Source organism: Anoplophora glabripennis, unplaced genomic scaffold (genome assembly GCF_000390285.2).
Source record: "Anoplophora glabripennis isolate ALB-LARVAE unplaced genomic scaffold, Agla_2.0 scaffold22, whole genome shotgun sequence".
Lineage (NCBI taxonomy): Eukaryota > Metazoa > Arthropoda > Insecta > Coleoptera > Cerambycidae > Anoplophora > Anoplophora glabripennis.
This window is the reverse complement of record NW_019416298.1, coordinates 2,209,059-2,223,841: the sequence shown is the minus strand read 5'-3', so window position 1 is coordinate 2,223,841 and position 14,783 is coordinate 2,209,059. Positions and strand designations below refer to the sequence as shown.

Here is a 14,783-nt window from a genome sequence, read left to right as displayed (position 1 = left end):
AACGCATCTTATAATGGTTAAGTGATCGTCACCTCTCGGTGCATAATCGGTTATGATCGTTGTTAAGTTATATTCATAGTCTTGTAATAATAATCATATGTCAGACCCGAGAGCGAAGTGCGCCGACTCAATAAGAAACCTGGCTATTCCAGCCGCTGATTTAGGGTTTGCGCACGAGCTCATCCCTCTCCCTTCTAGATTTCAGTAGCATGCTATGCATGAAGCAGAACGGTACTCAACTATCTTATACAGTCCACTTTTATTGTCCATACATGTTCAATCATTGTCAAAATAAACACACAAAACCACAACGTCTTTATTATCTTTACTCAAGAAGAGAAAATACAACAATCGTAAAATTTCCGACAGTCCGCTGTGCATCGACTTACACACGTCTAGTTTGATGAAAATGGACAGTATATGCACATGTTTTGTGGGATACATGATCATATCGCGTTGTGTGAAATGGAAAATTATTATGTAAGTACCTATCTAACTGTTTTATGGCTTGTAATTGTTTTGTTTTTTCAAATGTAAATCTTGTCTAAATCTTAAAAATTATTATTTTGTAGGTCCTATTAGAAATCGCTGATGTTAAGTTTTCATAAGATGGAGGAACAGAAGGAAATAAAATTATATGGAAAGAAGCTCAACCTTTCTGGGGATGCTTCATTCTTAATGTGGAAGATTTATAGTGCAAATTCTCATGTAATACAAGAAAATACGGGTGCATCGTTGCTAAGAAAATAAACTGGACAGTTTTGGGAGCGATTTGTCATCATTTTTAATGCTTAAAAGTATGTTTTATATATGTTTACATTAGAACCTTAGCTTGTAATTACAGTTATCCAATAAAATTTCTGAAAACTTAATGACATATGTTTTTAACTCATACAGAGTATACAACAGTTTAATACATTTATTATTATAAAACTTATAACCAGTACTAGATGTTCTAATAACGATATAGAACTAGTTACTGCTATTATTTCGTAAAGGGTATAAAAAACGTTGTATACTAGTTATACAATAATTTAATAAAGAATAAGGTTTATAGTCACTATACAACTGTTCTAGCAGTACGCGTTTTATATCCAATATTCACTTGTTTAACTGTCACATATAGTATACCTACAATGGTCTTATAATGGCATATATAATTCTAATAAAGAATAATGCGCATTTCTTTCAGTGTACTGTTATCAATAAATCAGAAATATTTACAATTGTGGTATTGAGACGAATGGGTATCTTGGTAAAAATGCCAGTTCTCCCCATATTAGGGGTAATTCTCAAGTTAATGATGGAGTAGTACGACATGGCGCCCAACGTGGGGCTCGAATACCCGAAATGCCAAGGGAATGGGATACGGCAATATCTCCCATTCAGAATCTCTCGAATCCATTTTTCCTGCCCAACTCTGCTTTCAAGTAATATCTCCGAAATTGCAAACCAGTATAGTCGAGAATGAAGCGAGGAAATAAAAAAATAATCGGTTAATATGCAAACCGGTCGGAATGATGGGACTGGGACACACGATCCGTCGCGCGAATTAGTCAGGTGGGAGTTGTAGGTAGCGTCGCGACGGCAATTACGCTGAATAGCAACCAGTCGAAACGGCGTCGCGCGTGCAGCCGCGTCTAAAAAAGCATACCGGCGGTGGCCGATGCGTGATGTGCCTATTGCGTGATGTCGTCCCGCATAGTTTTCAGAGTGCCAGTTATTATGCATTCCCGATAATCATCGCCGCCGCTAAATGGTCCCCAGAGGAAGGTGTGTGACGCAGTGGGTTGTTAGTCGTGTGTACTACACGCTCTTCGTGACGGGGGCTGAGGATTTTGATTTGCCGCGATTTCGTCGTAACGATTTTCACTTTTGACGTGTCGTGATTTAGTATGGGGGAGCGTAAATGTCGTTACTTCAAAAATTTTAACTGTTTTACTTATTTTTTTCCACCAATACCAATATTCTCGTATTTTTTTTGTTTGCGTCACAAGCGGCAATTAAAGACCTGTGTATCTTTGGAGGACACGTGAAAAATAACTCGTAATTTTTTCTTCGGCTGTCAATTAAATCTAAATCTTTAAGTTTCTATTTTAAAAATACCTTAACGTATCGTGTAACTGTTAATACCAAGGCTAAAATTAAAATGGTTGCCATAGAAATAAATGAAAATATCTCGTGTGACAACTGTCACATTTTATTATGTTTTATTTTTTCATTCAACCGACTCTTATTATTATGCGGCATCTATTTTCGTTTTTATAGAGATTCTACGTAAATCAAAACGGAAATATAACACGTACACGATATTTATGTCTCTTAATAATATGATAACATTTAATTTTTTCCATTTCTGTATTTTCTATTTCAATTTTTAAAATTGTACTACTCTTTCGTTCCTTGTCAAATGTGAAAGTTTTTTTTACATCATTTCCAGTGTAAAAAATTAGTATTTTATTCATTACTCATTTTTAACACTATGTACAAGGTCGTTCACATAATACTCCCCATCCTTTTTACCTTTCTATCTAGAGAAAAATAGTAACGCCTATAATTTTAGAAAATGTTGTTGCCATTTTAAATCAATATACAGTTATACAAACAATTGTAACATTTCGAAGTACTCTTAGCATTTATCATGACTATAACCAAATATTTCGAATTGAAAGCACTGTTAGCACGCAAGCAAGTTAACAGATTTCTTCGTGAAGCTCCTGTCGGAAGCAAGAGTTATCTCAATTTAAAGTACAAAATTTAGGAAACCTAGTATCGGCAACTCTTATATATCAATACTCGTATAATTGTAAATATTCATGAAAAATTGACCATTTGTCGTATCCACGATTGAAAAATAAACCTTTGCAAGGGCACACGTGTAAAAAGTCATTATTATAATTCTCAAGCCGTCAAAGAATTACGTTTTACACTTGTATTCAACTATTAACAATTCAATTAACAGCAACTATGACAGGCAAATAAACGAAATTTATTTTTGAAGTGGTAAAGGAACTTTTAGTACCTGTGACCCTGGGATAATGGAGTTTTTTCTTGGTCCATTGCTTAATAAAAGCGCCACTAAAAAGTTTTACTGGCTATGTCATAAACGACTTCAAAGCGTCATTTCTTCATTCTATTCGTGTCGATTACAGAGCACCTGCTTTTTCTTAGTGCTCACAAAGTTATTTTAAATCAATGAAAAGATTGCATTAGCACCGTTTGGTGTCTAACAACTAACTAAATAAGGGGAAAATTTCTTCCAAAAATAAATTAAAAGAGTTAGCTTTTGATTGTTTTCTACGCCAAAACCGCATGAACTGAAAATGTAGAATTTAGTCCCCATACACTACACAGTCCCCGCTCATTTTATCAATTAGCAGGGCATACACATAGTTTTGTCTGCTGATATGAACAGATAAAAGTGATGGTGCGTGTTGATGTTTAGAAACTGAAGGATTTCTTTTACCGTTTATTAAAACAGTTTCATTAATTTTTAGAAAATTGACAACAATTTTAAGAAAAATATTGTTTTTTTGCCATTTTTTTATTGTTAAATTATTTTTGCAATAAAATAATTGGAGTGGTGCCATCTTGTAGGAAATTTCATGTAAAACAAAAATAATCTCTTGCATTTTCGATCCAACTGAAACATTGAAGAAAAACAAATAAAAAAAACACTTTTAGGGACGTAAATTGTTAATAACATTTTTCTATGTGGCGCTTGTGCATTTTAGTGTTATTCTTCAACAGTCTTTAGCCTAGTTCTGAAAAAATGTCGGAAGTTTATGGGAAATCACTACTTTTAAACCCCTGCCTTACTGGACTAATTTCAACCGTAGCTGTTTTACTCGGGAAATGTTTTTCTAAGCCTAACGCCGAAAATATCGGTTATATTCGGCAATGGCGTTATAAATTGAAAATGTTATTCTTGCGCCGCGACGGGTTAATCATCGAATGATTAATTCCCATGTTTTCATAAATTCGATTTTAATGAAATTCCGCGCAATAAATTGTAATTTCAAATTTCGCAATTACTCGCGACCGCCCCCCCCCCCATGCAAATTTATTAATTTAATTCCCCAGCCAGCGAATGTTACGTTTTGGGAGGGGGGATTAAATGCATTAACCTGTAAAATAATATCGCTAATTGATATCGGGCATGGGTTAGTGTCGCCAGTTAGAGATGCTTCAGTCATTCCGATAATATTTGGATGACAATAGGATATTTATAAGCCAAAAAATAACAATGGTTTAATAAAAAAAGACACTAGATTCATAAACAATTTGTTCGTTGCTGAAATTCCTCATTTCTTACAAGTGGAAGTTTAACCAGAACACCGAGAATTCGTTGTTCCCCAACAGGTTGTTCTCTCTTTTAAAAATACCCCTCCGCTGTTGACGACGTGACACGCAAAAGGACAGCTTAATTCTTCGGGTCTATTTTAAGCAGCTCAAAAATTTATACGACAGCGAGTTTTAAGAGAGCCTCGGGCTGGCAGCCTGCCACAGAGAGATTTGCATTATAATTTTAAAATTGAAAAGCTAGTGAAAAAATGCAAAGCTCAGAGGTTTACTATTATTGCCTTGGTCGCACGGAACGAAAGTATTTTAATTAAGACAAATGAAAATTACGTGCATGTTTCCTTCGACAACTTCTATACATCCTGTCATGAAAATAGATTTTTTTTTATAGTCCGTGAATCATTAATAGTTTGGTCATAGTACCTATACATTTTCTATTACCACTAAAAAAACTGATCCCGATTTAAACTTACACCTTGTATATAGAGGTGGCAACTATACAACTTTAAAATGACATTTTCTTTGTTATGTCGAATATTTCAGAACTATTCAGTTCACAACTTGTCGAATTCCCTCTGAACGATACGCAGGATTCGGGAGTAAGTATTCCATTATGTTTTCTGACAGATTGTATCGGGAACCATTAACGAACGAAACATTTCATTCATCCCGAAGACTTGCGAGACGATCATCCCTGGGAGACGTCTGTATAAGCTTTAGATTTGTCAACGGAAGCTAACTGACGTATCTTTTTTATCCCATCCTCGAGTAGGTAACGATATTTTTATGCTTTCCATTCATAAATATTCACCGGTTTCGAATGATCCGTTTTTTCCTAAATGAACCCCCTTCCCGAAAAAGCTGCCCGACTATACGTACACCAGCAGAAGTTTTCGTTTGTAGAATATCCCTCAAAGGAAATTACCTCCATATTTACGGCTGTTGTTTAAGTTGGACGTAACCAACAGCTGCACGCGTTAAATCAGTTGTGTCACCTTTATTTATTACATTTTCCGTGTGGTAATTTCCTTTTCGTTATTAAAGAGCCCGCGTCCCTAACTTATGTCGCGCAGTTTGCTACATTAAACCGAAGTGGTGAGCGTCGTCCCGGCAAGTGCCAAGAAGTTGAAGCGAATTGTGTAAAAATGTGACCCGTTTGTTTGCACAGTACAGTGAGCGTGAAATAATGTGCCGAAAATGTGCCTTATCCAACTCTTAGGGGGCGTCATCCCGCGCATAAACAGCAAAAGTGCTATTGCCAGTGGGATGGCATCCGTGTGTGCTAGATGAAGAACGGGTATAATGCTCAGGTGGATTGTGAGTATCGTAGATTTTGTACTTGTGTATTGATTTGAACTATAAAATGGTTCATGATTTATCAGTTGACATATAAAAATAAATAAAAAACGTTAAACTGACTGTACCCACAATAAATTCGTCACTTTCGAAAATTTTACTAATGTTTCGAATGTTCCTGCTTTTTGTTATTATACACCAATATGTACTAACAGACTACAAGCCCATCGGAAATTTTCAAGGGGTCATTTGACCCAGCATGAGTTACTTATAAATCAATACTACCACATACAACTTTAGAAACTATGCCGTCAATTCTTGTTGGTACAGGTGAGTACACAGGTAAGCTAAACCTGTCCACCAGGCGGGGTGGTTTTCGGCGAAACATTTTTATACGGCATTTCTAAAGTATATAGGTTATATAAAAAAATGAACCTCGATCTAATGCCGTACAAAAATAGCAAAAATACCGAAAGCCAGGGAAATTTTTGATTTTCTGAAAATTTTGGCCCGGTTTTTGGTGATTTACTACAGTACGGCATTTTATACTGCAAGTTTCGCATTGATAATTAGGTAACTTTTTTAGTGACGCCGTATACGTATCTGCTGATACAGGGGTCAGAAATGCAAGGCGCAACCCTCTATTTTAGCCCCCATTGTTTCAAGTAACTGGAAAATTTACGGCATCGATTCCACATGATTATTTAACTCTCCAAATAATTCTTAGTAACTATGCCATCTGAAAATTATGGTTAATGCAAAAGTTTATAAACAATTACTTGTATTTTGGAATTGAGCTTTATTTTTTTTTCGATAAGATCATTCCTGTACGGCAACCACTATTTTGATAAAATATAACCACACACTATCGTACTAAATCATAGCCGGTTATATATAATTCATGGTACAAATTAAAAATTCGAATTAACAAATAAATATATTGTGAAAATTCCTCGTTATGAACTAAAAATGTTATATTCAAAATATTATGGCTGTAATTGACTTTTCATAAGTAAAAAAATAAAAATAACCAATGCCGATTTTACATAGCTGATAATATTTTTCATTAAATTTTTAGGTACTACATTTTTAGTGATATAATATATGTTTTGAAGTAACAGTACCCTCGCATCGGCATATTTGTAACTACTGTTACAATTGTTTGAACAATTTATTTATACAAAAATTGTGATGAAACCATTGGCATACAATATATGTTCAAAATTAGTAAAAATAATTTCAAAGTGCATTTTTTACAACAACAGGATTGTCGGTTATAAGCATGAATAAAACCACATAAAAATTTACACGCAGAAAAGAAAAAAGAGAGAGATGTTTCGATGGCCAGCTAGAATCTCGAAGCGGTAATTATAATTTTAAAAGACAAATAATTCCAAATTTTTAAGAAAATATTCGAATCCAGATTTTTTTATTGATTTTTTAATAATTTTTTGAATTTTGAAAAAATTTTACTTATGTACTTGAAAAAAAAATTAATATATAAGCTTTTCAAATTTATAAAATTAATAATATTAAAATCATCCTAGGGTTTTTTAACGGCATATTACTTAAACATTATTTTACATGTTAAATAATGTTTTAGCAACAATGCCGACCATTTTTCAATGATCGGGAACCATACGGGTCAGAATAGGGGTTTGCATCCGAGGTTTCTCACTCCTGTATCGACAAATATTGTAAGTCTTATTATAGAAAGTAAATAATTCGTATTAAGGAGAAAATAGTAGTAAAAATAAAATCAATTCTTGCAAGTAATACTTATTTGCAAAAATATATTTCAAAGCAATTTTTTTTTGTACGGCATTTTGTTTTTGTTGATTATTTTTGTCAGTATTAACAAAATGCCGCATGCCTACTATTCAGAGGGAAATTAATTTTCCTATAGTAAGAACATGTTTCATGAAAAATGTACGGTATGGCCAAAAATGTCATTATTTTATAAAATAGAAATTAAAATGAGTGAATTTGATGTTGGTTCAAATCACCCACATACGCTACTTACAAATAGAGGGTTGCACCCTGTATTCCTAACCCCTGTATCAGCAAGTACGTACGGCGTCGCTTAAAAAAGTATAAAGCAGTATAAATAACGTACTGTAATAAATCATCAAAACTAGGGCCAAAATTTTCGGAAAATCAAAAATTTCGGCTTTCGATATTGCTATTTTTGTACGGCGTTAGGTCGAGGTTAATTTTTTTTTGTATAACCTATATACTTTAGAAATGCCGTACAAAAATGTTTTGCCGTATACTCACATGTACCAACAAGAATTGACGGCACAGTTTCTAAAGTTATTGTTATATGTGGTAGTATCGATTTATAAGTAAATCATGCTAGGTCAAATGACCCCTTGAAAATTTCCGATGGGCTTGTAGTCTATAAAGAATAGGTACTATACGAGTAGTTTGCTTGCTCTATAATGAAGAAAATATTGCTTACTTAACATTTTTATGTGAAAAAAAATTATCAATTAATTTTACTAATGCAAGAAGTTTTTAGTTAATTTAAACTGTCTGTGTTTTACTTCCGTGAATTTGGTTTCTGCCGCTTGGCATTTTCCATACCCATCATTTAATTAACTTTTTTCTATTTATTTGTTCTATATTCCAGTACGGTTATATTGTGATGTTTTCTGTACCTCTCAACGTCGAGCAGCGTACGCGAAAGCGAATCTCGAAGCGATCGATAGCGTGCGAACTGTTAGCAAAATTTTCACGATCCGCAGGATCATAAAACGTCTAAAATAAGGTGTCGCAAAGAGGGCAGGGCGGAAAACTTTTCGATCCGGCGTCGACTACGCGAAAACATCAACTAGGCAGGTTTTTATTGAGGCCATAAAATACATGCAGCGTCGAACTCGGCCCATAACAGCACATATTGGAAGTCGGAGCTGCCGACAAATAAGTTCGATTAAGTTTCGGCATGTACTATAATCGTTAGCCGCTCGCTTTGTTCCTTCCCATTATCGGGGGAGGTTAGTTACTGCTAAATGCAGCGTTGAACCGTACCGAAACGTAATTTGGAAAACGTTTAATTGTATCTTCTGTTTGCGAAAGGGAACATGTTTGTTTAAAGAATACAGCATGTGAAGTACTTGCATCTCTGCCTCGTATGTTTACCGAGCTCATAACTCCCTGAGGATCTCATCCCTTCATGCGGAAAGAGCTGTTGTAAACATTGCTGTTCAAATAAATATTACGGAGCGATATGAAATATTTAAGACATACAGAAACAATGTATATTCTACATAGATGTACTTGCAGCAAGCGAGAACCCTTTCTTTCTTTGAACACTGCAAATTTTATTGATCTCATATATCATGTATAAAGATATTATCGCCTTTTGAGGAGCCATTGTATAAGGAATGCTCAATTTTGCGTGGTATTTGTCCCGTGTGAGACGAACAATAAAATTATAAAAATGTACTAATTTGTAGAAACATCATACACAATAGTTATGTACACCATAAAGGGGGGTAAATCACACTTAACTGCTGCGAGGTGTATAACATTTTATATTATGCTCTCACAGTTCTTTATGGTTCATGAAATAAATATTAGGTTTTATTTTTTGACATTTCTTAATCAATTCAGTTTGACATTATTCGAAATCCTGCAAAGTCGCCTTGGTTGTTTGGATTTTGTCGTTTCTAAGGTGTTTATAAACAAAACTACATGAAAGTTGCAATTTTGCTGGTTTTGAATATAGAAATTTCAAAGAATAGTGCCAGAACAAAAATACTGGTGTTTCTGAAATGTCACTGCTAACATATTTCATGGAGAAATCTAGAACTTTAAACGAGTTTGTGACTGTTTCCACAGTTTTTGAAACTAGATGCTGAAACATATACAGACCATGCATTCCGAAGAACATCGGCAACGTTACTGGCTAATACAGGAGTTGATGTATTAGCGATCAAGAGACATGGTGGATGGAAATCAGCCACAATTGCAAAAAGTTCTGGTGCTGACAGGTTAAATAACAAAAATGAAATAGCCAATAGGATTCTTTACAATGACACTTCAACTCCAGGTTATAGTAGTACGTCGCATCATGCTATTTTAATGAATCAGATTCTAATATTGAGCCTCCGGTGACTGAAATGGAACGGTCAAATCATTTTGAGAAAAATGTGATACAATAGGGTTGTTGACTATAAAAACAAACCATATACAAATTGTTGTTGATACAAAGATTTTGTATAAAAGAACCTGCTTGTATAGTAAAATTTTAAATATATGACAAATTAGTGGTAGAAATCATTTATGAATTTTTGCGTTACTTTAAAACTAGTCTGACGTTATAAGGGGCTATTGAACAATTTTCGGTAAAATATGCGAAGTAGCTTTCACAAATCCCGTTTTACACATTCTGCTTTAATTCTAAGGGAAGATATTAAATGATTAGGTATTACTAAATAATAATTTTACTTAATAATCGAAAATTAAGGAAAATAACTGGTAGACTCGAAAATATTTTATGCGACAGTAGGCTTTTTTTTCGCAAGTGAAGTCGTATATAGTAGTATGTGTAGTACGAGTGAATGAAGAGATTTAAACTACCACACGGAAACTAAGATCAAAAGAGATGAAAATATTAACTACAAGTCAGATATTCACCAATATTCAGTCGCGAAAAAAAGCCTAGTGTCACTGACAAACTGACACTACTGACAGTGATGACACAGCGTCTTCTTCGTCTAATTTTTTTCCTTTACGCAATCATTTACACATAATTTCATTACAAGAAGCCCCTTATGACATCACAGCCGTTTTGAAATATTATAAAAAAATCAGTTTTAAATAATTATTTTAAAACTGTTTTGAAGCATTTCTCAATCTCTAACTGTGCATACACACTAGTTAGTACGTGTAGAATTATATTATATACTTTTTGAAATTTGGTCAACAACCCTATTAGTAAACTCAAGGGGAATAATTATTCAGATTTTATAAATGTTACTAAACGTAATAACTGTACAATTACTGTACGATAAATATCATTTCTTAACGATTTCATGAAGAATTTCGTCAAAAAGTTTTTTCCTAATTCGTCACTAAGTAACTTAAACACGTCAATATGAATTTTAACCCATCTTTCGATGGGTAGTAGAAGTCGTCATGGAGATGATTCGTCGCTGAAACAAGTTAATTGCAACTGGGATTTAATTTAAATTCATCGAGGTTCGTCGAAGTTTCTTTTAAAACTTCCAAGTCCGGTAAATTAAAAGTTGCAGTAATCAAGGGGCGCTGTGACAGTCTCGGATGTACAAAAATCAAATTATGTCGTCCCAAGAAAGATCGTAAATATTGTGATGATTTCTCAAAAAATGCGTCGTTGTCGAAGTGATTTATAAATATACTTAAAATTAGTTGGGAGTTGTTTGTTTCGATGTTGTGTTTGTCCAGATTTTCGCATATTTTTGGAAGGTTGATGTCAACAACTATAAATAGTTAAGAGGATTAAAGTTACAGAAAAAAAAAACTTTTTTTTGAAAAACATAAAATAATGAGACACGTAATTTAACTGACTTTTCTTCTAGAACAAAGAAGTATCTTTCGTACAATTGAGACTTAATAGGTAATTTAAATAGAATAAGCTTTGCAACTCCAACTAAGTACCACTATTTTCATTGTTCGAAAATTGCGAATTAGAGTACCCAACATTACAGTCAGTCAGTTTATTCCAGACGTACAAGCATGATAATATCTTAAAATCATATCTTGTTTTGAAACTCTAATTATGGTGTAATAATTATTTGAAGTATCGATATTTTCGGATCAGCTGAACCAGAAACTTCAGCCACTTTTGAAGATATGTTCGTTTCCATCAATGAAGTAGACTGCCATTGATATGTCTTTTGATGGAAGTAAAAGAGGAGTTAAATGAAACAGTAGCACATTTTCCATAAGAGCTCTGAGTATACCAGGAAATTTAATGATGCCATATACCTAACCTTCTTCTCCTTTATAAGAGTGAATATCTTTATTAAAACTGCTGCTGCTACTGTGTTATATGTCTTGTATATATTTGAGGAACAAGTTCCAATACTTCACTTTCTGTGGCTTTCGATCCATTAAGAGGCAAATATTATTTATCGAACTTTATCATTTTACATCCTGATGTTTGAAAATGACGGTTAGTAACATTTCAATCGTTCTAACAGAATAAAACATTGTTGTCTGGAACAATCTGAGGGCTGCTGGGTTTTGAGTTGCGGAGGCCAAAAAACAGACGGGCCAGTTCGCCTTAAAATTGCGACATCGGTTATCGGCGCGAATAAAACATTGCGTTCACAATAAATTCGCAATTTAGTACCCATAAAAGAACTATGCGGACCTGAAAGTTTAAAAACTAATCGCCGTAGCTCAGCAACTGCACCGGCGGGATTGTTCCGGACTATAAGCCATAACAATATAAAAGTTCAGTAGTTCAAAACTCGGAGAGGACTCGGTGCAATCACGAGGCCTTAAACGTCCTCGACAGGATTCCTCCCGTGTCGCAATAAAATGACGGAAGCTATTTTAGGAGCCGGACGCCTTAATACTTACAATTTAGGTATACGGCTGGCGATAGAAATGAGCAACGTAAAGTTCACTGTCGTTCGCTCCAAATTGGAGAACGGAATTGCTGCAGGATTAATTAAGGTACTTTCAGATAAGTGTAGTAGTCGGATTAGAATAAGAAAGATCATATTATCTCTTGAAATTTTATTCGAACTAGACTATTCATTATAAATAATATTAAAAACACAATTATTGTAGGTTGTTAAATTAATGATAGATGCAGATCTAGTTAATTCGTTTTCTTATTGGATTTGAACATATCTTCTTGTTTCTCTTATCAAAAAACTCCCGTACCTAATTTCCGCCAAAAACTAAACAGTTATTTTTGTATCTAGAACGCCAAATGGTACTTTTGCGTTCAAGAATGGAAGTTATTTTGCCGAGCTTAGTGAAGCAAAATATGAGCTTCTAAAGATAACTATCGATGATATGGAAGGCAAAGATTCAATTATTATTATAAGATTCCCCATTCCAAAACTAATACTCCGAGATATTTTGTGATTTCAAGTGCAGACCAAATGAAGATATACCGCAAATACAACGGCTTTACGTCCGGCAGATACTACAAGACGAAGATTTTTTGTGAAGCATATCAGGGAAAAATGTGTTAACCAAGTGGTTGACGTCAAGAAAATAAGGAATGTACCAAAAGAAATAGCAACTTATCTCAATTTGCCACATCCGGAAACTTATACAGGGCACTGCTTTAGATGTTCATTCTATAAAAATAAAATTTCAATCGCAAATAAATTGTTACCATCTTCAGCAGATCCTACGAAATTTCAACGTCAATAATACAACGTGCGCAGTAAACTTAAACAATTACAGCAGCAGTCTCATTGAACACCCAGAACTAAAAGCTACAATAACTGACAGCACTGGATCTGGCATAAATTTAACTCACTGCAATATCGGTATTTTCAATTTACATGTAGTGCAAAATAAATTGCAATCGTTCTGTTTATAATAGTTACTGTTTTGTATCGAAATGTTATATTACTTAAAATATATAATGTTTAATTAATAAAATTATTTTTTCTTTTACGTTCTAGAACGAAAAAGACTGGCGTTCTAGAACATAAAAGTAATTTGCAGCTAGATGACAAAAAGAGTCACTTTGTCAACTGAAAACTTAACGAAAATGTCGACCATGTCGAAGACATGAAAACTAGGATTTTCGCAACTATTCTAACGTTTTTAAGGTGTTTAAAGCTTCTACCGTATGTACTTTATGAAATTTGCTCTACTTTATTTTTTTGTTTTTTTCATCCCTGTATTAACGTACAAACCTATTTTAATTAAGTTTACCTTTTATTAAAATGGCATAATCAAATTACGTTTGAACACAAATTATTAGCTGTACCAACATCTCGTCTAGAATCGAAATTATGAAATTCCGGCTTTGGGGAACATGGAATTTTCATTTTGTCGAGCGATATGTTCAAATCCAGTACGAAATTGCAATGAGCACAATCTAGTAATGAAGCTGTTTGCAATTAAATGAAATTAAATGCAAATGTGGTTTACTTGGAACAATGGCAATCGCAGTAAAATCGTGCATTTTCAGCAAAACAATTGATAAGAGATACGTATCCTTGCTGTAAAAGTTTTAAGTCGTTGTATGCAAATAGTAGATGTAATTTGTAAAAATTTGAAGTGATTTGAAGATTTTGATGCTGCTAATACCCGTTCATTATTTAAATCAGGAAACTGTAGTACACAGGGAAAATATTTCGGTTAAAACTCTGTTTCAGTTTTTAATTTTATTCACAATTTTGGTGCGAAGTTTTCTTACCGAATACCACAAGTGTTTAAATCATCTAGAAGTAACGAGCGTTCAAATAAAAACGTGGTCAAGTTGGTTCTGAAAATTTGGACGTAGGGCGTAGCGTATAGCAAATGAACTTAAACGTCATCTGTCAAAGCGCTATATCGCCGCTATCAATTTGAATATTTTCGTTTTAAAAAGCGTTTAAAATGGTGTTTTCTCAAGAACAAAAAGTGTTTATCATAGAGTCCTACTTTAGAAATGGACGCAAGATTGATGGAATATGGAAGTATTCTATTGAGGAATGTTTCATAGAATTTCAAATTCAATTTCCCGGCGTTGTTGAGTACAAAATTTTTCAAAGTGCAGTTCAGCGTTGTTTTAATGTTTTTCGTGAAACGGGCAGTGTAACAAGAAAAGAAGGAAGCGGCCGACCTAAAAAGCGGACTGAAGAATTAAAAGAAAATGTCCAACAAATAATGGAAAATGCGCCAAGAACTCCGTACGTGTTTTATCACAAATGGTGGGAGTATCAGTCGGTACCTGCCACACAGTGTTAAAAAAAGATTTGCCTTTGTTCTCCTATCGTTTAACTTGTCAGCAAGAACTTCATGAAGTTGATTTTCCGCGACGGGCTGTATTTTGTGAATGGTTTTTAAACAACTACGGTGAACTTCATAATATCACCTTTTTTTCTGATGAAGCCTGGTTTCATTTAAGTGGTTACGTAAACTCACAGAATATGAGAATGTGGTCTTCTGAAAAACCAGATAACTTTTTTGTCGACGGCCCTCTACTCGCTCAAAAAATGGGATTTTGGTGTGCTCTC

General features: G+C 34.1%; 1 protein-coding gene across 5 annotated transcripts in view; it reads left to right on the top strand.

Annotated features, from left to right (window-relative positions):
* Positions 1–1,626: 1,626 nt before the first annotated feature.
* LOC108917312 (serine-rich adhesin for platelets) overlaps positions 1,627–14,783 on the top strand; it is a 305,787-nt gene continuing 292,630 nt past the window's right edge. For 2 of the 5 annotated variants that reach the window (XM_018723854.1, XM_018723858.1), the window contains exons 1-2: positions 1,627–1,773; positions 5,376–5,619. In XM_018723854.1, coding sequence (XP_018579370.1) covers positions 5,605–5,619 — 15 coding nt within the window. In that variant the 5' untranslated portion in view covers positions 1,627–1,773; positions 5,376–5,604. Of the gene's footprint in view, positions 1,793–5,375; positions 5,620–14,783 lie in introns of all 5 variants that reach the window. The other 3 variants (XM_018723856.1, XM_018723855.1, XM_018723857.1) reach the window with 3 other exon arrangements.